Source organism: Chamaea fasciata, unplaced genomic scaffold, assembly GCF_029207755.1.
Source record: "Chamaea fasciata isolate MVZ Bird 193981 ecotype frontalis unplaced genomic scaffold, bChaFas1.0.hap1 SCAF_2, whole genome shotgun sequence".
Classification (NCBI taxonomy): Eukaryota; Metazoa; Chordata; class Aves; order Passeriformes; family Sylviidae; genus Chamaea; species Chamaea fasciata.
The window spans coordinates 35,447,247-35,470,728 of record NW_027094087.1 but is presented as its reverse complement, the minus strand read 5'-3'; the positions used below and the strand labels follow the sequence as shown (position 1 = coordinate 35,470,728).

Genomic DNA, 23,482 nt, shown 5'->3' with positions numbered 1-23,482 from the left:
AAACTAAACACGAAGACCACCAGTAAAAGCAGACAGCCGGTAAAGCGCAGCAACCCAGACTCTGGGCACTGGATGTGGAATTGCCCATAGCCCCTCTTTCTTGGCTGCCGTTCGACTGCACACCAGCCGTGCCGGCACACAGGAGGCGGCCTCTTCCAGTATCCTCCAGGGACACCTGATGGAGCAAGATCAGACTGCAAATAAACTACACAGCCTGTCCCTTCCCGGCTTTCAAGGGCCTCACGTACTGCCCGAACAGTTGTTTCTTGGACAGCCTCTTTGTTTCACCCGAACTGCAGAGCACTTGCATGCACGGCTGCTCCCCTGCTCCCTCCTGCTTTCTGTATCACATTTCAGCCGGGCGGGGATGGGGGGGGGGGGGGGGTCGGGCAAGTGGGATCCCCACGGACGGGATTCTCCGCGGGGAAACGCTCTTCCCAAGGCGGGGGATGCGAGTTAGCGTCCGCACCGCACCGCAGCGCGGCGGGGCAGGGCAGGGCAGGGCATGCTGCTCTCCGGGGATGCCCTCCGAGCCCCGCTCTGCCCCGAGGGGCTGCGCTGCGGCTCCCGGGGCGCTCGGCCGCGGACAAAGGCGCAGCGCCGGCGGGACGGAGCGGGGGGCGGCCGACGGCGCGGCGGGGCCGGAGCGCTACGCCCCGGCGGCCGGAAGACAGGGCGGGGGGTGAGGGGTGGGGAGAGGGGAGGGCGGCTCGGCCCGGCTGAAAAGGAGGGCTCGCCCGGCGGCCCCCACCCTCGGTCCTGCCCCGCGGGCGTCCGGCACCATGGCGCTGTCCTGGAGGAGCTGGCTGGCCAACGAGGGGAGCAAGCACCTCTTCCTGGTAGGGGCGGCCAAGGGGGGGTGCCCTCGGCGGGGCTGACCCGTGGAGGAGGCTCCGGAGGGGCCGGTGGGTGCCGGCAGGCGGCGGGGGCCGGCCCGGGGCGCCTTGTCCCGGCGCGGTGCGGGGATCCCGGCGTGCTGCACGGGATGTGCTCCGAGCGCTTCCCGGTGCAAGGCTGGTAGGGATGGATGTCCCCGGGTGCCATGGCCCGGGACGGTGCCAGCGTGAGTGCCCTGGCGGGTTCGCACACGCTGTGCGAGTACTTGCTCTTTGTTAGGCTCTCTTTGGGAAAGTTTGGGGGAGAAGATGCAGATTCTTGGAGGTCAAGTTCTTTCTTCCTTTGTCTCTTTGTTGTTATTTTTTTTTTCTTTGAGTCTCTTGAACGCAACATCCAGCTAATGATTTGGGATAGCGTCTTGTGTGGGGGTGCTTTGCCAGCTCTCGGTTGTCTTAAGACACAAAAAGTTTTGTGAAGTTGAGTGAAAGTGAAAATTTCCCACATAGGGACACTTCCTTTTAATACTTTAAAACATACTATGTGCATGAGGTTTGCTTTCCCATTCCATTTACATACGTTTATGAAACGACAGACCGAGGAGTTTTATGAATGAAACGAACGCTGGAAAGTTTGCACGTGTAACTTTCACTTACAATCTCTTGTTTCTGTTTCATTTCAGTTTTTCTGGCTGTCCCTCAATGTCTGGCTCTTCGGGAAAACCTTCCTGCTATATAATCAAGGGCTACAGTATTATTATTTGCATCAGATGTTAGGGGTGAGTGACCTGGACATTACCTTTTGCCCTGGAAATTGGGATGCTCGAGGATGGGACAAGGGGCAGAATGCATTTGCTGGTCAAAGATGGCATAGACTGTCTGTTAACTTTTCAAAGTAGGGAGAGATCAAGTTAGAATTTACTGGGGTACTTCTGACAGTCGTTTAGGAGTAGAAAGTGAACACTATTGAGAAGGAAAAGAGCCAGTTAAGTGTGGGATAGCTATTCTTTTCCCTCCTCCCTCCCCTCCCGGTGTTCTCAGCAGCAGACAGGCTCACAGGAACACAGACATGTTCAATAAATGACTGGAGCTCCACTTTTCGTCATCAACACATTAAGAAAGCTATGGACTCATGTTGGCAAATTACTTCCAATCCAGTTATTGTAATAGATATGCTTGCTGTGGGACTTCTTTTAATAAGTCTTAGTTTTTCTCAATCTTTGTCATTTTCATGGATACACTGTTATGTGTAAATTCACTGTAATGCATATAACTTTAGTTTTGTTTTCCAGTAGTGAGATCTTTGATTCTGGATGGTTTAATGAAGATTCAAGTATTTTGATTAGCAAGGGCAGCACCCACCACCAGCAGATGAACCCAAAGAGGTCCTTTGGAGACATGAGATAGCAGCTTGCCTTGGGAAGTTACCCATTGCAGTCATTTGAAAAAAAACTTCTGTCTAAAAAGGCCTAGAGTAAGAGTTAATGTCTTTCTGGAAAATGCCCACGGGTTGCTCAGAATTTGAAAATCCAGGAAAAAGTGGCTGAATAGCACAATGCTTTGTAACACTATGTCATACTCAGGAATGGATTTCAATAGAAAGTTGACATGGGATTAAACACAGATGATGCAGGTCCTAATCTGCTGTAGAGCCACTGGGGTTTATTTTTGGTAAATCCGGGGTATATAGTTTCGCATGGCTGATATTGTCATAACCAGCCATTGCCATAAGGTTTTGTGATCTTGCCTGGAAATAAGTTGAATTGATACAATTTTCTCCTTTTTTTCCTTTCTTCTTATGGTTGATTCAGATGTGGTCGAGAATAAATCTTACCAAAGGTAGTGTGAAAAAGAAGGGAATGACAATAATTAAATCCTTCATGGTGGTGACTTTCTTGACAGAAAAAGCACGAAAGCATGTTTAATTTTACCTCAATTTCTAATGGTTTTGCATTCCAGTGTATCCATTTGAAAATTGTGTTTGTTCCTGGCGAAGCAAGTGGGTTGTTTGTAAAGCAGATGTTCTTGGGTAACATGTTGGACCAGATTTTCAGCTGGTATCAATAAGCAAGTTTCTCTCAATTCCGATGACTTGTCTGCCTCATACCAGCTCATCATCTGGTTGGGATTTTTTTTTTGGTCTTCTTATACTTCAAAATGAAAGACACTTGCGAAGTAACTTAATGTGTGTGCAGAACCTGAGATGACTCAGGCAGAGGATTCCTTATCTTGGTCAGGAGATGGGGACTAGGAATTCATGCTTTTAAGTTTGTTGGATTGTGTCTGCCACTGTGGGAAAAAGTAGAACAGAATTTAGCGACTTCTAAAATAAGGTTATAAATGAAGAACCAAGTCTAAAGGATACTTTTGGTCAAAGTTATGAAACTAATTTTAACATTTTGAAAATACTAAAGACTGTAAAGTATACTTGCAATTCACTTTTTGCAGTTAATGTAAATATCTTCAGTAGATCCCAAAGTTAGCTTTCTCCTGTCTCTTCATTATATCTCTGTATGTGTATTAATCATAGAGATTGTTTTGCAAGGGTCGGGAAAACTGTATCCAATTGGTTTCTTCAGGAGATGACATAGGCAATACTACAGCTGCAGTTGCCTTCCACAGGGATTTTTGCCCCTCTTCTTTTTCTCTATTGGTTTGTACAACCACTGACCCATGGCCCATCTGCATAACCAGTCTCCTCTCTGTTCTATGCATGTGTGAGTGGTTTGCACAGCCTCTGTGCCATTTCTTTGAGATTTAGATTAAATTCTTCGTTTATAATTCAACAGTTGATAATTTTTGTTTTAACAGATTGAACTCTTTAATGGATACTTCCATGACAACTGATTCCTTTTTTGGGAGAGCTAACAAAGTCGCCAAAAGGGAGTGGCACTTTTTGAATTTAAAAAAGTTTCTGTTTTTTTCAGTGAGGTCTCCTAAGGTGTTGGCTTTTTTTCTTTCTTAGTATGCTACAGTAGGCCATGATTGCCTTAAGAACTTTTGCACTTGCACCATGGAAAGATTTACCACAGGTAATTTTGTTGTTTACCAAGTAACAGAATGGAGAACAAGAAGAGTTGCTGTGGGAAATCAGAGTGTGATATGAAATGAGATCTTGGACTGAATATTCTGAGTATATTCAACTGTGCCATGTTTTCATGCCATCTCTTTTCTTTCTCATGTGAAGAAGGAGAAATAATGGGATTGGTTTTCATTCAGTGGTCACTGATGTACTTCCCTTCAGCTGTCTACAGAAAAACGAGGCTCAGATTTATTCTTTTCCAGTTTCATTCTCCATGATGTTGAACAAGATACTTCAGGACAGGATTTAAACCTTGTTTAGGTACCTGTCTCTCACTCAGTCTTTCTATGACAATTGTCCTAATTCTACACCTGTAAAAAGGCACTAAGAGCCTGGTGTGTCCTGGAAGTGCAAAGAGAACAATTAAGCAGAAGGCAGTAATATGGAAGGAGGAGGAGGTTGATCAACCTTTTATGTACCAGGAAACCTGGTGTTATTTTGTGTCAAATATCTCTGCTTCACTCAGTTTGACTTCTTTTGATGAGACCATGAGCTCTTCTTTGTGCAATCTCTATCCCTGGGAGTTTTCAAAACCTAATAGAACAAAAAACCCTGAGCAAACTTAATATGGGTTTGATGTTGAACATGCTTAGAACAGACATCCTGAGGTCCCTTCCAACCAGAATAATTCTGTGGTTACATATTGCTTGCAGTGAAAGTTCACCAGAACCTAGTGGATGTAAATCCCTTTCCAGTACTTTTGCTTTGATGAACCATCTCTTTGAGTACTGAATTGCTTGTAACACTGCAGGTCACAGTCTTACTGTATGAATGCATTCATTGACACTGGTTCAAAACACAATTAAGATAAAGAATCTCATTTTTTTTAAATTATTTGATAGGTGTTAACTTGTAGTCTTACATTGCTTAAGGAAGAGAAGCCTGTGAAAAAATCCCCAACAGACATGAATTTCTTATAAAAGATTATGGCAAAGAGGAAAGGAATATTCGCACCTTCATGATAGGTACAATAATGTGTTGTAGGCATGACTTACAGAAAGGGACAGTCTTAAATTACTTGACTCCAAAATCTTCGTTGTTGGAGATTTTGGTCTGCTCAGTCAGTGAAAATGTCCAGATTGATTTCTTCACAGAATGCAGGATTTCTGTCTTCAGTCTGGCTTGGGTGTATTTTTATCCAACAAATTTGATTGTGCCTGGTCAAAAAAAAAAAAATCAGTCATAAATTTTGTACTGGCCTTATAGAACTCAAGTCTTGCTTTAACAGCACTGAATGAAACACTTGTTTCTTGTTGCTTGAGTTCCCTGTGAGCAGAAAGAGCTTTGAGCTCATTTTGTCATGGCATGAAGGATCTCTCCCCACTCCCTCTCTTGTTCCTGCTCAAATATCTGTAATGTAGGCAAATGTTAATGCAAGAGATAAGCTTCTGGGTTTCAGGCCAAAGTGAAGAAAATGCATTGTCAGAAGGATCTCTTTGGGAAAAGACTGAATAACTGAAAAAGGGGCTGAAAAGAAAAAGCGCTGCCTTGCTTTTTTATCTGTACGGTTGCTGCCTTCTTACAGCCTTGTGCAGTATTATGTATAGCATTTTTCACCTTTATTCACTGCTTGGATTGTGTTCCAGATGTTCCAGTAACTATCATGTCTCTCCTTGCTAGTTTGTTGTGAGGACAACAATTTTACTAATTTTACTAATTGAGACCAAATTCCACTTTCATTGATTGTTATGCAACCACACTGCAACCTGCTTCCCCCCCACATCTTAGCAGTAGAGGGAGTCATGTATCTTGATCCTTTGCTTGGAGATTATCAGAGAAGTTGGAAGCTATTATGGCACTCAAGATTAGGTTAGTTGCTTTCTTCAATTTGAATGACTGATTTGAGCAGAAGGAGGATGTAGTGGTTTGAAAGCAAAACAAATGAGAGGCTCCAAGTCAGAGATACAATTTAATAGGAAAAAAAAAATGGAAAGAAAGTAAAATAAAATAGATGCAATAATACAAAAGACCACTGACAGAGTCAGAATACAACCTGAGCAGAGTGATGGAAGCAGTCCAGATGAGGTGGTCTTCCTGAAGCAGTGATCCTGTAGAAAAGTCTGGTAGCTCGGGTCCTGTGGGAATCCAGTGGGTAAGCGCCCCTCTGGTGTTCAGAGTCTCAGCTTATATCCAGGTTGGAATGCTTGGTTTCTCCCTCTGGGCGGAGCATCTCACAATGGGATGGTGAGTCATGTGATAAGGCCTGATGGGCCCATTAACAGGAGATAGTCCGAGAGGGGGTTATCTGTGAGCTGTGTGGCAAAGGTGCTGATGGGCCCATTAACAGAAGATAAGCCAGAGTGGAGGAGGCAGGGAGCACTGCCTCACCTGGTTTTAACAGTTCATGAAGATGGTGATAGAATATACTTCAACCCAGGACATTATCCACCCCTTATTCTATTACCGTCTACATCATCCCAAATCAATACCTTCCTTAAACTACACACACACACACATATATATACAATTAAAACCTACACACAGTTCTCACTTAAAATAAGGTCTCCTTGTGGTACACAGTGGGTTTCCCCATCCTTTTGCATCACCCACCAAGTGTAACCAGGTCCTTGAGCAAAGACAAACCTACGGATGGGTTTGCTCTTGCCCGAGGTGGGATTAATCCAAACAGTCTTTCTTAACATACCTCTCATGTGTACCACAGGGACCCTATCTCTATCCACTGTATGCAAGGATTCAGACTGGGCAGGACCAGCTCGATTGATGGACCCTCGGGTATTGACCATCCAGGTGGCCTTCGCTAAGTTCAGTTCTCAATTTTTCAAGGTCCCTCCGCCAAGTGCCTTAAGGGTAGTTTTAAGCAGTCCATTGCAGTGTTCCACCTTCCTGGCAGCTGGTGCATGATATGGGATATGGTATATCCATTCAATTCCGTGTTCTCTGGCCCAAGTGCTTATGAGGCCATTCTTGAAATGAGTCTCGTTGTCTGACTCAATTCTCTCAGGGGTGCCATGTCTCCACAGGACCTGCTTTTCCAGGCCCAAGATGGTGTTCCGGGCAGTAGCATGAGGCACAGGGTAGGTCTCCAGCCATCCAGTGGTTGCTTCCACCATGGTGAGCACGTAGCGCTTGCCTTGGCGGGTTTGGGGAAGGGTGATGTAGTCAATTTGCCAGGCTTCCCCATACCTATACTTTGACCATCGTCCGCCATACCACAGAGGCTTCACTCGCTTGGCCTGTTTGATCACAGCACAGGTCTCACAGTCATGGATAGCTTGGGAGATGCTGTCCACAGTAATGTCCACCCCTCGGTCACGAGCCCATCGATATGTTGCATCTCTCCCTTGATGACCAGAGGCATCATGAGCCCAACGAGCTAGGAATAGTTCTTCTTTGTGCTGGCAGTCTAGATCAACCTGAGATACTTTCACCTTGGCAGCTCGATCCACCTGCTCGTTGTTGTGATGTTCTTCATTAGCCCGACTCTTGGGTACATGCGCATCCACGTGTCGAACCTTCACGGGCAGCCTTTCTACTCGGGTGGTGATGTCCTGCCAAATCTCAGCAGCCCAGATGCGTTTCCCTCTGCACTGCCAGTTGGCCTTTCTCCAGCGGTCCAGCCATCCCCACAGAGCATTAGCTACCATTCACAAGTCAGTGTAGAGATAGAGCTTCGGCCACTTCTCTCGTTCAGCAATATCCAAAGCCAGCTGGACGGCTTTAAGCTCTGCGACTCGACTCCATCTACCTTCTCCCTCGGTAGCTTGTGCAACTCGTCGTGTGGGGCTCCATACAGCAGCTTTCCACTTCCGGTTAGTACCTACAATTCGGCAGGAACCGTCGGTGAAAAGGGCATATCGTTTCTCGCTCTCTGGTAGCTCGTTGTATGGTGGGGCTTCCTCGGCCCGTGTCACTTGCTCCTCATCTTCTTTAGAGGATAATCCAAAGGTCTCAACTTCAGGCCAGTTTGTTATAATTTCCAGAATCCCAGGGCGATTCAGGTTTCCAGTACGGGCGCGCTGCATGATCAGGGCGATCCATTTGCTCCACGTGGTGTCGGTGGCGTGATGTGTGGTAGGAACCATTCCCTTGAACATCCACCCCAGCACCGGTAGTCGAGGTGCCAAAAGCAGCTGTGCTTCAGTACCAATCACCTCTGAGGCAGCTTGGACTCCTTCATAGGCGGCTAAGATTTCCTTCTCTGTGGGAGTGTAGTTGGCTTTGGATGCTCTGTAGCTTCGGCTCCAGAATCCCAGTGGTCGTCCCCGAGCCTCACCCGGCACCTTCTGCCAAAGGCTCCATGACAGACCATGGCTCCTGGCTGCAGAGTAAAGCACATTCTTCACCTCTGATCCCGTCTTGACTGGGCCAAGGGCTACCGCATGAGCGATTTCCTGCTTGATCTGGGCGAAAGCTTGCTGCTGTTCTGGGCCCCAGTGGAAATCGTTCTTCTTGCAGGTAACCAGGTAGAGAGGGCTCACGATTTGGCTATACTCGGGAATGTGCATCCTCCAGAAGCCTATGGCACCTAGGAAAGCTTGTGTTTTCTTCTTGTTGGTCGGTGGAGACATTGCAGTGATCTTATTGATGACTTTGGTGGGAATCTGACGCCGTCCATCTTGCCACTTCACTCCCAGAAACTGGATCTCTCGAGCAGGTCCCTTGACTTTGCTCCTCTTGATGGCGAAGCCAGCCTTCAGGAGAATCTGAACGATCTTCTCTCCCTTCTCAAAGACTTCTGTTGCTGTGTTTCTCCACACGATAATGTCGTCAATGTATTGCAGGTGTTCTGGAGCCTCACCCTTTTCCAGTGCAGCCTGGATCAGTCCATGGCAAATGGTGGGACTGTGCTTCCACCCCTGGGGCAGTCGGTTCCAGGTGTACTGCATGCCCCTCCAGGTGAAGGCAAACTGAGGCCTGCATTCTGCTGCCAGAAGAATGGAGAAAAAGGCATTTGCAATACCAATGGTCGCATACCATTTTGCTGCCTTGGATTCCAGCTCATACTGAAGCTCCAACATGTCTGATACGGCAGCACTCATTGGTGGTGTGACTTCATTCAGGCCACGGTAATCCACTGTCAGTCTCCATTCTCCACTGGACTTATGCACGGGCCATATAGGGCTATTAAAGGGTGAACGAGCCTTGCTTACCACCCCTTGGCTCTCCAGCTCATGAATCATCTTATGGATGGGGACCACAGAGTCTCTGTCGGTGCGATATTGCCGACGGTGCACTGTTGCTCTGGCGATCGGCACCTGTTGTTCTTCAACTTTCAGTACTCCCACAGCAGAGGGGTCGTCTGAGAGTCCAGGTAAGGTACTCAGTTGTCTGATGCCTTCTGTCTCTAGAGCAGCTATGCCGAAAACCCAGCGGTATCTTTTTGGGTCTTTGAAATACCCATTTCCGAGATAGTCTATGCGTAAAATGCATGGGGCCTCTGGACCAGTCACAATGGGGTGTTTCTGCCATTCCTTCCCAGTTAGACTTACTTCAGCTTCTAGTCCAGTCAGCTCCTGGGATCCTCCTGTCACCCCAGAAATGGAAATGGGTTCCGCTCCCACATACCTTGACGGCATCAGAGTACACTGAGCACCGGTATCAACCAGAGCCGTATCTCTTTGTGGGTCAGATGTTCCAGGCCATCGGATCCACACAGTCCAGTAGATCCGATTGTCCCTTTCCTCTGCCTGGCTAGAGGCAGGGCCCCCCTATTCCTGGTCATGGCATACATTGCTCTCTTCTTGTAAATATGTTTCTGAGGTTCCTTCAAGAGGATCAGTCATATCATCATTCCTGTACCGTCTGGAGTTCTGTGCACGAGAGACCGGAGCAACATTGATTCTAGATGGGCTCTTTGTGGCAGGTGTTTCTCTTTTCAGTTCACGTACCCGGGCTGCTAAGGAGGAGGTGGGTTTTTCATCCCACTTCCTCATGTCTTCTCCATGCTCCCGAAGAAAAGACCAGAGGTTACCTCGTGGTGTGTATCCTCTCTCCCTGGCTGGGGAACGCCTGCTCCTAATGGTGGAGACTCTCATCGGCTCTGGTGGGATACGGTAAATTTCTTCTTTAAGTTCTTTTTTCAGTTTCTGATGGCCTTCTTCAGTCAAGCTCCGGACTTGCTCAGCTAGTCTTGTTTCCACAGACGAGACATGGGTACGAACTGGGGCAGTGACAGTGTCCTCGTAAATTCTTAGTTTATTAGCCAAGACACCTACCCTGTCCTCACCTTCCCTCCAATGCAGTGTTGCCAGGTAACGTGAGTGCATCTCGGGTCCAAGCCGTGCAAATCTCAACCACATCCGTGATGTGCACTGGACACCATCTGGGTTTTTAGGAAATCTCTCATCTTCTGAAAAAAATGATTTCCAACACAGCCAATTCCCTCAGGCATCGGATACCTTGTTCTATTGTGTTCCATTTTCCTTGGTGCACTTGGAGGTCTTCTTTACAAAGGTATCTATCTTTCACACTTGTTAGCAGTCGCTGCCAGAGGCTGAGAGGTTCTTGGCTTTTCCCAATCCCCTGGTCAATGACCACATCCCGGGACAGCGATTCCAGTTGCCTGGCCTCACTTCTATCCAGAATGGTGTCATTGGCTGCAGCGTCCCAGATGTGGAGCAGCCAGGTCAGGATGGATTCGTTGGTCTGGCGGGTGAATTCTCTTCGCAGGTCACGCAGCTCACCCAGAGATAGAGAGCGAGTGATGTTTTCTGGCTCTGTCTCTTCCGCTGAATGTGAAGGTCCTGCTGCACCCTCATCAGTCACTATGCAGACTGATTTGGTCCTTGATTTCTTCTTCTGAACGGGGGCAACTGCTACTGGTTTAGGCTGTTCCGGTTCGGTGACGGTTTGTGTGGAGTTGCTGATGGCACTTTTGGTCTCTTTCTCCTCTGTGACAGTCTGCATAGATGTGGACACTGTTGCCTCACTTTTGGCTTCTTTCTCTTCTGTGACGGTCTGTGTAGATGAGGACACTGTTGCCTTGCTTTTGGTTCCTTTCGCCTCTGTGACACTCTGTGTAGACACTGATGCTGTTGCTCTGCTTCTTTTTCCCTCTTCCTCTTCCTTCAGAACACGCTGTATCACACCATGTAGTGTTTTGATTCTAAGCATGGTGTGGGCCATGCAGAGAAGACAAAGGACTAACAACAACATCATGCTGTCCTTGGCATCCAGAGGGTACTCCATATTTTCAAAAACTGCTGTGTCATGCCTGAAAAGCTGGAAAAAATCATTCTTCACCCCTCCCCACAGGGGCTGGATGAGATTGTTGAGGCCCCAAATGTAGCATCCTAGACCAGAACAAGAAAACAAAACTGGGTGTATATTCTGAAAGATGTTCATAGCCTTGGAGTTTATCTAGCAATGGACATAATAGATCAATAAAGCAATTTTAGTAGCATACTCTGGTCTACGCAGGAGCATTAAGACTGGCAGATAGTGCCCCAGTTGTGGAAAAATATAGAGAGATAGATATAAGACACATATAAGCATGTTGAGCATCATAGCGAACAGGTGCCTTTTTCAATACAAAATTGTAATTCTGACTTTTCTCAGTGCCTTGTGCCTCATGTTGGGCGCCAAAAATGTGGTTTGAAAGCAAAACAAATGAGAGGCTCCAAGTCAGAGATACAATTTAATAGGAAAAAAAAAATGGAAAGAAAGTAAAATAAAATAGATACAATAATACAAAAGACCACTGACAGAGTCAGAATACAACCTGAGCAGAGTGATGGAAGCAGTCCAGATGAGGTGGTCTTCCTGAAGCAATGATCCTGTAGAAAAGTCTGGTAGCTCGGGTCCTGTGGGAATCCAGTGGGTAAGCGCCCCTCTGGTGTTCAGAGTCTCAGCTTATATCCAGGTTGGAATGCTTGGTTCCTCCCTCTGGGCGGAGCATCTCACAATGAGATGGTGAGTCATGTGATAAGGCCTGATGGGCCCATTAACAGGAGATAGTCCAGGAGGGGGTTATCTGTGAGCTGTGTGGCAAAGGTGCTGATGGGCCCATTAACAGAAGATAAGCCGGAGTGGAGGAGGCAGGGAGCACTGCCTCACCTGGTTTTAACAGTTCATGAAGATGGTGATAGAATATACTTCAACCCAGGACAAAGGAGTACATCCTTCACAAAGGCACTGCGTATAAAATGAGAACATGACCTAAACTTGTAGACAAGGAGAGATGGAAAACCTTCAAAGAAAGAATGCCTGTGTGATGAGTTACAAGTGAACAGGGAGAATACTGATTCTCAGCAGTGTAGAAAAGATACCCTACACATATTAAAAAATATTGCGCCACTTAAAATAATTTTCAAAGGGTTGCAGTGCATGAGATTGGGATTTACAGAGTCCTTCTGAAACCTTCCTTCTTCAGGAACAAAATCAAGTCAAACTTCCATTGAAGTTTTCACATGTTGTGTAGGTTTCCCTGAGTCTCACATATTCCTTCTCAGCTGCTTTGTGTTCTTGTTAGATCTCCAGCCAGATTTGACAGGCCTAAGGGGAATAATTGCTGTGCATACAGTTCAGTTGTGTCCTTCATCTTAGATTATCAGTGCTCTATTACTCAAGAGAAGGAGTACTCCATGAAGAAGAGGAAGCTGGGTCAAAAGGATGCGTGCTGTGTAGCACAGTTTGTTCCACCTAGGAAAATAACTAACTTTAGCTGCTCCAGTACTGATCTAGGGAGGTGGTCTGTGACCTGTGTCTACAGAGCAGCATGTGGCTTGTAAGTCTTGCCAGAACCTTTCAAGGAGCCCTGAACCAAAGAAAACTGAAAAATTTTAAGGAAAGACGTCGAAGAGACATCATCAAGTGTGCTGTCTCCACTACGCCATGACGTGTTTTGAGTTGTTGCTTGTAGGTAGTGAAGTCTTGAGAAACAGGATCACATCACTCTCAGGTGTGGAAGGGTTTGCATTATGCTAACATTTTTTTTGATACAAGTTTGACTTAAAAGATGAGATAGGACAGTATTTGTTGAAATCTTCATTTTGCAACCATGTATCAAATATCAGATTTCTGTGCACAGCAGTTGCAGGTAACATTCATCTCTTTATAACTGATGAACTTTGGGGAATTTTGGGGTACACAGTAAGGTACTTCAGCCCTCAATCTGATACTGAATTCATTTGCCTAACAGAGAAAGCTCTTTTTTCTAACAGAGAAAGTTCATTTTCTCATTTTTATTCTTGCTGACAGCAAGATACAATGAGAACTTCAGTTGTCTGTCCTACTTTGTGTGTTTTATGAGCACAGCCAGGAGTCCATCTGGATTTCTGTGGGACTGTACATCAGACAGGGATAACTGGAGAACTTACATTCTGGAGCTCTTTGTACTGCTTTAGAGAAGGTGATTCCTTTATACTTGTCTGGAGGAAAAATCTAACCTAGTTTTTAGGATTTGAGTTTGTGGATGATCCAGTTCCCTACTATTTTTGCCACAGATTTAGTCTGTAAATTTAAGTAATCATTTTGTTTTACTATGCTTCTTTGCCCCTCCATGAAATCAGATACCAGTGTATGTTGTACCAGGTAGGCCGATTATGGAAGGAGGTGGTCAAATGCTTGGATTTAGTATCAGCAAAACTGGATAAAACAGTGCCCAGTAGAGATTGTGTGTGGGTTTTTTTGTGGTGGTTCTTTTTTTGTTTGTTTGTTTTGGGTTTTTTTTTGTTGTTTTTTGTTTGGTTTTTTTTTTATCCAGCAGAAATATAGCATGCTAGTAACATGCAATAGCATATTTTTTTATAAGAGAGTAAAAACTTCAGGAAGAAAATAGGATTATATTTCTCTCATTTTTTTAACTACTTAATAAGGGTATATATTCCGTTCTAGACCCAGTGAGTTGCCTTGGAGCAAAAAAATCATCCTTTATTCTACTATTGTTTAAAAATCCAACAATGTACTGTGTTAATTTGTTACTATGCCTCCCAGGCAATGCAAAGGAAGTTAAGAAAGAGATCTCTTGGAAACCATTTGGAAAGAATTAGTTTCATGGTAATATTTTTAGCTTTTGAATATATATTAAGAGCAAACTTAAACTCTTTCTTCTTGCATGAATTTTGATTCTACGAATTTCTAAATGTATTTACCATTGTTTGCAAATCAGTCATGGGCTTGTTGCAGGAAATATTGCTGAACTTTATTTCTTCAGAATAAAACCTTACATTAACCATTGGTAACAATATTTTAATATTTGAATCATACTTCCCTGGAAGTGCAGTGTGTATTTAAGTAGTTGTTTGCTGGTCTCTCTCTTCTTTTAGTATATTTTTTTTTCCTTCAATGTGCAGGTGTTGATAGCATTAAATTATAATGAATGTGAGGACATTCCTCCATAGCAATTGCATTATGGATGAATATTTGCTATTTGTTAAATAGTGGAGGAAAACAAAGGAAGGTTAAAAGGATAGCCGTTTCTACACATCACTGGTGATTCATACTTGTTAAATTGTTTGGCATTTTACTTACAATCACAGAATATGCTGAGCTGGCAGGGACCCATCAGTCCAACTCCTGGCACTGAGCAGGACATCCCAAGAGTCATACCATGTGACTGAGAGTGTTGTCCAAATGCTTCTTGAACTCTGACAGGAGTGATTTCATTTATTTAACACTATACAGGGTAAAATCGGCTCTCTCCTAGACCAAACTATTGTTTTGTTGAAGCTTTGCAAGAAGAATTGTTGTGCTTGGTAAAGGAAGTCTTGGACAGTCATGCCTAGTTTATGTTTAAACTCAAATACAACATACATTCTTGTGAAACTAATGATGCATCATATAGGTCATACAACAGAAGTTGTTAAAATTTTCAAACTGCTCATTAATGGTACTGCCACTTTTTCAGATTTTGTGTGTTAGTCAACAGCTACAAAAATGATTCAGTTTACTTCTGGAGTTTTCATAACATTATTTCTACATAATTCTTGAGTTTTTCAGGTCATGCCCATTTAATTACTGCAATACTGTAGCACATCAGTAAGCCCAAATAAAAATTCTTTCATGTTTTAATGACCATGTTTCTAAAGTTGCTGCTTCAATGAGGCATATAGATAATTTTTAGCTTCTCTTTAGAGGATTTAATGAAAACAGGGACAGTGTTGTATATGCAAACAGTGCATTAAAAAGACATTTTTCTTTTCATTATGTCCACTCTGTTCAAGGGTCATTTCCAGTTGGGAAGGTCCAGAGCGGGGAGAAGAGGATGGCCTAAGGTCTGAAGAACATGGCTTATGAGGAAGGAGTAGCAAGAAAAATTTCTCATTGTGCAAGCGATCAGAGGATGAAGTAACAGATGAAATAGAAGCAAGGGAAGTTTTATGTAAGGAAAAAGAGGACTAAAAGTACATTAGAAGAAATGGAGGAGGACATCTGGAGAGTGGGAAAGAACTAAGTGACATGGCTCATTTTAGTCTTATTTTCTATCATTCAGTAGGTTGGAGATTATCTGTTCCTGGGATTTTTTTACTGGAGATCCCACATTTACATGGTAGAGAATAAGGCAGAGCACAAGGTAGAGTGTATTTTGTGGGGTAATTGCTCCTACTTCTCATGGGCAGCTTTTGAGAGAGGGTGCCCTTGTGGCTGCCCGGTTCTGTGGAAGCTGACAGGTCTGGTGAGGAGGTCCCTAGCACTCAGGTCTAACTAAATAATGTGAAGTAGCTGGAAGAGAAAAAGGATTTAGGTGCAGAGCTTGGTTCTTCTGGTAGATTGAACATCTTTACCTTCTGTTTGCCTCCTGGTGCTGTGCTCAGGTGTCCTGCAGAGCAAGTGAGATACATGGATGTTGTTAACTGTGAGAGCAGGCAGTTGTTTTATGGTACTGGTATTTAGAAATCCTTTCATATTGTTGTACTTGAGATCTTGCAAGATATTCTGAAGTGCAGTGATTCTGTTTGTTTTTACTAGCTTAAATATTCATCCATTTCTGTGACACAAATATAAGTCTGTAAATCTTGTCTCTTCTTGATATCAAAGATAAGAATATTATAGATGTTTCACAGATTAATTTATCTGAGAAAGTAAAACATGCTCATTTTTTAATGTAGAGTTTTATTTTGAAAAGGTAATAAATCTTAAGTAATTTTTATTAGATAATTTGTACCTGTTCAACCCATTCACATGCTCCTGCAGTATGTGAGTTATCTTTAATATTATAATACTTCTTTACTAATTTATTCAGGAGTTGAAATACTTGGAGTTTTGAGAACACTGTAAGAAATATCATTCCAGAAATCTGTTGACAGTCTAAAAGCATCTTTTATATAAGCTAGTAAAATGGTAATTCAACCTAATAACTAGGAGAACAATGGCATTTTGGTAACTTTTTAAAATCATAAATGAATGAGATAATATAATAAGATAAAAAAATACAGGTTTATGACATGAATGTGTGCTTTGTTCATTTATTTGACAAGTGTTTTTGTTCTAATTATGTAAGTTCCAAATATATCAGTGAAAGCATTAGTGGAATTAGATTTCATTACAGTTCCCAGCTATTGAGCAGTTAAACTGAAGAAAACCCACTTTATGTCCAAATACTGCATTGCATAATGTGAATGGATAAGGAGTTTGCAACAATTCTATAACAGTCCTTGAAACACTATGACCATTTCAGTTTGAATCAATATATTTTACATCTTTTTGTGGCTTAACAGAAAATGGTTACACGTGAGTGGCTGTCTAGTGTCATCACAGTATTTACTGCTCTTTTTTATTTAGTTATGTGTGTTGAAGCTTTCAGGTGATTTCTCAGTGGACACTTACTGTTGTCTCAGATATTTTTTTTCATGTGACTTTGGGCACTGATGAGGATATTAGCTCTTCTGGTAGAAAGTTGTCATTTGTTGTTGACAAAATTAATAACTTCTTGATGCAAAGATGAGAGTGGTTTCCTTCCCTGTGAGGACAGCATAGCATGCTGTGTGTACCATGGTTTCTCCAGTAAAATAAACCGTCATGAAACTCCACTATTCTGATGACGCAGAGAGCATGGGAACCATCTGGTTTCACAGCAAAGAAAAAGAGGGATGATACTGACACAGGTACCATTCATTTCTCCCTATAATCTAACTCTTGCAATGTTTGTTCAGCTAGGATTGTGTATTAGCAGAGCTTCGGCATCTGTCCTCAATCTCAACTGCTGCCTTGTCCTGCTACCCATGTGCCGTGTTCTCTTGGCCTTCCTGCGGGGATCCCAGAAGGTGAGTGCTGTCCTCAGAATGCTGCGCTTCAGAAGAGGGCCCTGGGCTCTGTTTAGTATAAAAATAATAGGGAAAAAAACCCCTGTTACATCCCTGTTTGTTCTTACACCATGTGCTTGCATGGTGCAAGTATCAAACATTTAGCCTAGATTTGTGAATCCTTTGAAGACAGGCATTGTCTGGTTGGGTTTGACCTGTTGAGAGGGTCGTTTCTTCAGTGCATTTTTGAAGGATTGGGAATTGCTGGGGAATTGTAACCAGATGAATTCTGCTCTGTCTTTCCAAACTCTTATATTGGAGATATATGTGTCCTCTCAAATGCTTCCTGGTAGAATTCAACAAAGTAAACCCAACTTTGTCTCTGCATGACCACAAGTGTCCTACTGGAGGTGATAGAACTTTCTATAAAAATACCCAAAGTGATACATTTGTTATCATGGGAGAAACAATGGTTTAGCTTCTTTGTGATTTGCCAGTTGCTTTTACAGAAATATAAATAATGCTTTTGAGGAACATTTGTGTTTGCTAGATGCTTGCAAATTGAACCTGTGAGTTCTGTTAATCATGTGACAATACATGTAAGATTTGATGCCTATAGATGTACATAGGGATGAAAAAATACCATTCATTTTGATCATGCTTATAAAAGATGCCTTTTCAATTAATACTGGAATTACTAAATATTAAGGCCAGAAGGTACATTATGTACTCTTGATATCTGTGTGATTTCTTCATTAAGTCCTCAAAATTGTCTCCTTGGCATAAACCAGTAGTTTTTAAATGTAGGTACTATGCTTGCAAAGGTGTTAAACCTGGTGAAAAATGAAGTTGCTATTATATCACCACAGTTGCTGTTAATATTTTTTATTTTGTTTTGTTTTGGAAGAGATTGATTGAATTATTCTTTTACTAGGTTGCTAGTAAGAAAACCAGAAGGCTGCTAGATAAAAGCAAAACTTTCCATGTGACGTGTGGTGTTACAATAGGCATCTTTTCAGGTGAGATCTTACTGTGCTGAGCAGCAGCATGTTTTAGAAGCATGTTGATGCAGTACTCTGCTTTTTCTGCTGCAGTACATTTGGGGGTAGTCTTGCTCTGTGCTTGCTTGTCTTAAATTGTAAATGCTTTCTCGAATGTGTGTGGGTTTTGGTTAATTTTTTGCTTTAAACACATGGGCATGCATTCTAATGTCAATCCTTTCCTTAAAATGCCAGTTTCTTAGAAGACAGGTATGTGAGATCAGGTCAAAATCTGCCATTACAGGTGAACCCTCATTTTGCCTAAGGAATTTGAGTGAAAAAGCAGGGTACTACACACTTACCTGCAGAGGAGGGAGCAGTGGCGACAACTACCCAGTTTGGTGAAAAAGAAATATTCTTGGCTGGGCACCTTTGAATGTTGTCTCTCAGCTGAAGCATTGCAGTACAGAAATCATTGCTGTGGTGTTAAAAAAAAATCCTAAAATACATACAACTTTCTGTCATTAATATTTATAAGCTGTTTTACTCTTGAAAAATAATTAAGAATTCCTTAGTACCTGGTGTATCTCATGCAGGTGATGTGATTATATCTTGGCATCTGGGTGGCCACAGGGAACATCCAGCACTTGTTTACAGATCCTCAGCTTTACTCAGTTTTTTGGGTTTTTTTAGTCTTACATGTTGCTGCTCATCTGGTGAATGCTCTTAACTTCTCTGAGAACTACAATGAAGAATTTGTGACCCTAAATGCAGCAAACTATCGTGGTGAGGTGAGCCAGCTTTCCTTTCATATTTTGGTTTTAAGCATATAATTTAAATATATGAATATTTGCATTATTCAATGCTGTTGTGTTATCTATAAAGTGCTCCTCTTTCATGCACTGAAAACTGACCATCGTGTGGATTCCTGTAGATTTTTTTTCTTTCTCTGGACAGAGCATGTATTAAAGCCAGCAAGGTTTGGTCCTGTTTGATTATTAGATGGAGAATGCAATCATCTAAATTTTCACCTTGCACCTTGTTCTCCTGCTTCTCTCTCTTCCTGGTTAACACATTTCTGCTGCTTTTTTGGGCAAATTTGTTCTGCATTTCCACTCTTTAGAATACAGTGAAATTTGAAACCGATTTTGCATTTTTCAGCTGCAGTGAATGCATATATGAGTATATATGCTAAGCATGGAATTAATTATCTATATGAACTGATTTCTACTTGCAAAATATTTGATTTGTATGCCTTGTCTGACTGTGGTGCAGATCTCTTGCAGGAATATCAGATTCCTAGTCCCTTTGGCAGGTGCTTACTTGTGTATTTGGCACTGGAGAGATATTTGCAGATTTTAGAAGCTAGACCAGAGTCTAGCACCCTTTCTTCTTGGGCTACAGTCAAATTCTCTCTTGTTTGTGTTCATTCTGGTCTCTGGTCTGCATTTCTTTTCTACGAGTTTCATTAGGAAATATTTAGAATAACCCTATCCCAGCTGCATGGTTTCCTGGAAAAAGAGAGCTTGACTCAGTCCAGGCTCTTAAGGACCAGCAACCAAGGTCTTCCACTCCCTGGATGAATGATCTAATCATGGAGCTATTCAGTGGCAGACAGACATGCCAACACCAACTATTGTGCTGAGCTTCTGGGTTGAATTGTGTGTCTGCTTGTGTTAGGAGTGGTCTGACAGGCTTAACTTCATCAGGAATATCAGAAGGAGCTTTTCTCAGGCAGGAACGTGCCAGGGTTCTGAGCCTCTGCTAAACAGTCTTAGGAGTTTTGCAATAGAAAATGGAGACAATGGCAAGATTTTTAGGAACTCTAGGATCAAAACTCCTGAATTTTAGGTGCTTTAGTAGCTCTTGCACCCTTGTACTTGAATCCCACTTACATCCCTTTTTAAACTGTGGTGGACATTCTGGATGCTCATCCTGTCTGCCTGGGTACACACATCTGGATGCAGACAAGGTCAGGAAGCGGGTCACATCATTTTTACTGTCCTGTGCAAAAGCTTCTCACCTCCCCTCACTACGTTTTACTGCAACTTTAAATTAAAAAGTTTTCCAAGCAGTGAAGGCAAAATCTCTTGTATAGGGTCAGGGGAAATGAGGCAGTTTCACTGATACTGAAGTATCCCCTCTTCCTTTCACACGTGGTGATGGACACGGGAACATCTGTCAGATCCTTTGTTTTCAGTCTTGCTTCACTAGGGTCCACTGCAAATGTCTTGGTGATGTAGCCGGCAGTACAATGCTTGCCTCTTGTCCTACATTTAAATTCAAAACCTCTCCCTGTTCTACTCCACTCTGTCCTCCCAAAGGGATGAGGTAATTGAATAAAATTAAGCTTTCTAAAAACAATTATCTGTAAAATTATCTGAATCCAGATCATAGATCAGGATTATCTTTGCTGGAGGAATGCAAAGGCTAAAAGTTTAGTTTTTGTTGAATTGCATCAGTGTAAACTGTTACCAAATAACAAATCCATTCCTGCTTCCAGACTTAGGGACTGCATATGTCATAAAATGTGTGAGCTTCATGGAGTACCTATTATTATAAAATTATTCATATTATAGATATAAAATATCCTGTGTTGATTTTATTTGTTTTTGCTTGTCTGTTTTTTTAGGACCCGAGGAAACTACTTTTTGCAACTGGTAAGTCCTGCAAAATTGAATGAGAAAAGTTTGCTGCTTATCATCATCAATCTGCAGACAAAACTTTTGGTCTTGTTTTTTGGTCCATACTCCATTTGTTTTATCTCAGCTATCCGGAGTTTTGTTATTTGTGTTAATAGAACCTGGGTTTGCTTGTCCTGTAGTCAAGAGGCAGGAGTTACATAAGGCCAGTAGTACGATGAGCAGCGTCTTCAAATCTTTTGTTGTACAGATGAGTCAGCAGAAATCCATTAGTTTCAAACAGAGATTCTCCCTAATATTAGAACCAAATTCCTAAATGATCCAATTTCTAGAAAAAGAAACGTAACAGCAAACCAGTCTTTTTGCTTCAGCTGGTTTATTTAAGGGCTGGTTGGGTTTCCGAGCAATCCAAACTGTTACATGGGAATCAGGCTTCAGCATTCATACAGAATAAGCAGACAAAGATGTTTTGGGAGCAGGAATTTAGAAAGGAGCAATATTTGGGTATGGAGGAGCAAGTGCCGTCTGAGCTTTAGCACTTCATAAGCAGATAAAGTTCCTTCCTGATGCCATCACACTTTCTCCCTTATTTAAACAAACCCAAAAATCCTGACTTGGCAGCATTTAGGGCACAGTCAAGTCAAATTTATGAACAGACAGCAATAGTTCTAGGTTTGTCAATCCCAATACGTGTGCTGGAATTAGCAGCTGGCATGCCAGTGTTTCCCAAAAACCCTAGGGAAGGTTTAGATCAGTTGAGAGTAGAGGAAGGGAGAAAGTGAATTGACAGCAACTGAGGAGAGAATTATCCTAAATTTAAAGTTATTCCGTTCACTCCATGTCCTGATGACTCGTAATTATCATGTACTATTTGTGCTGAAGATCCCAGGCAGGGACCAAGATTTTGCTGCACTGGAAGATGTGCAAACAAGCAAAAAAACCTCTGGTTTCTTCCCAGACAGTTCAGCACAGCAAACAGAAGGAATAATGAATCAGAAGGATTTATGGAGTGATGATGGTTTTCAGATTAGTCCAGGAAATAACCTCCTTGTATAAGGGTGTGAGGCAGACTGTGGGAGGAACAAGTATTCAAGATTATACTTAGTGGAGGAAAAGAGAGTCAGGGTCAGGGCAGAGAGGCACTAAAAATGAACTGATAAATTGGGGCAAGACTTTGAGTGATTTCAGTTTGATGGAGAAGATAATTGAAAAACTGGACATAAAAGGTGACCTCTGGCTTGAATAACAGTGTAGGAAGCTGAATCAAATGCAGTACTGCAATTACTTTGGAGGTATTTGTTCAGAGCTGACAGTCATTGCATGCTACACATCAAATCGGATTGAGAAAAAAGAAATTAAAAAGAAGGCAGTGGACAGAATGCATATTTTGTTATTGAAACTTCTTTTAATTGCAATCTTTCCAGGAAGCAGGGAAATCAAGTTTTTTTTTTTATGCGGTCCGTGACAAAGCTTCCATTGATTGTAGGGCTGTAAAAAAACTGAGGAGTGAGTTGTGGTGTGTCAGATTTTGGGTCTCAGACTTTTCAAAAAGTGGGTATTGAGAAGTTTATAAAAAAGATAAGATTTGAGATTATCTGTCTTTTGACTTAAAAAAGACCTGAGGATAAATTAGTTCTGATACAAGTCTTCATTTGAGCAGATGAGTCAAATAGTTAATATTTTTAACATTTGCTTCCCAAGTGCTGGCTGCAGATCACTCTCACAGACCTTGCTCTATGGGCAACAATTTCAAGCGTGATACAATGCCATGGAGAGTAATTTCAGGCTCTTCCTCATTCCAGCATGAAATGGGCTGGCAAAAAAATTGTAGTGACAGCTTGCATAGAAATTGATTTTCTTGAAATTCTGTCCCTGAACAGGTTTTTAATTGTCATGATCAACAAAGTGTAATGTTTGGAATAAAAAAGAGACAGAAACTTGCACTGTCAATCTTGCAAGTAAACAATGTTTGTTCTTAGTTACCTGCTTAGACATAGATGTCACAAGCAAAAGATGACAGGAGCAAGGACAAATAAGAAATTGTGATGCATGGTGAAATGCAAGGAAAAGGGTGTTTTTCTTTGGGAAGATGGGAAATTACATAAGAACTCTTCTTTCCTATCTGGTTTGATACATGAGTTATCCTCAAGAGATAAGTATATTCCAGAGTTTGATTGAATCATGATTTTTGTGTCTAATTCTACTTTCTTAAAGGTCGTAGTACACAAGTATACCTCTTCAGAGTTCAAATGTAAGTTATGTCCCTTTTAGTTCCAGGTCTGACTGGAGTCATTATGGTGTTAGTATTATTCCTAATGTTTACAGCTTCCACGTATGCCATCAGGTAAGATGTAATCTGATCATTATGCTGAAAAATGACATTTCCTTAATCATATTCTCCTACTGACTAGAATGTTAAAAGCACCAGTTTTCTTGTCCTGGTTTTTTTCCTAGCTTGCAGTAAAATTAGCACAGTGAGTTTTGTATGAAAACAGTTACAAGACCTGATTGAATTGCCTTATGAAAAGATGCTATTTAATGAGTGTGCTGAGTTAAAAATGTGGACCTTTAAAAATTTAAATAGTTCCTTTATTCCTGGTTGTAGGGGAGGCAGTAAACTCAGCATACAGGAAGTTCTGCCCAGTGCATAAATTAAGTCCAGCAGAAGAAAAAATAAGATGTTACTGTTACCTTAATTATTTTCATTAATTAATTGTAACAATACATTGTAAAAAAAAGTAACAAAAAACCCAAACCAACCAACCAACCAAACAAACAAACAAACAAAAAAACCAAAAAACCC

General features: G+C 42.3%; 1 protein-coding gene across 1 annotated transcript in view; it reads left to right on the top strand.

Annotated features, from left to right (window-relative positions):
* Positions 1–778: 778 nt before the first annotated feature.
* Positions 779–23,482, top strand: part of NOX4 (NADPH oxidase 4) — a 108,691-nt gene continuing 85,987 nt past the window's right edge. Inside the window, exons 1-7 of the mRNA XM_066177407.1 lie at positions 779–839; positions 1,517–1,612; positions 16,968–17,078; positions 17,992–18,076; positions 18,731–18,828; positions 20,670–20,697; positions 22,951–23,023. Of these exons, the coding sequence (XP_066033504.1) occupies positions 783–839; positions 1,517–1,612; positions 16,968–17,078; positions 17,992–18,076; positions 18,731–18,828; positions 20,670–20,697; positions 22,951–23,023 (548 nt within the window). The 5' untranslated portion in view covers positions 779–782. The remainder of the gene's footprint in view (positions 840–1,516; positions 1,613–16,967; positions 17,079–17,991; positions 18,077–18,730; positions 18,829–20,669; positions 20,698–22,950; positions 23,024–23,482) is intronic.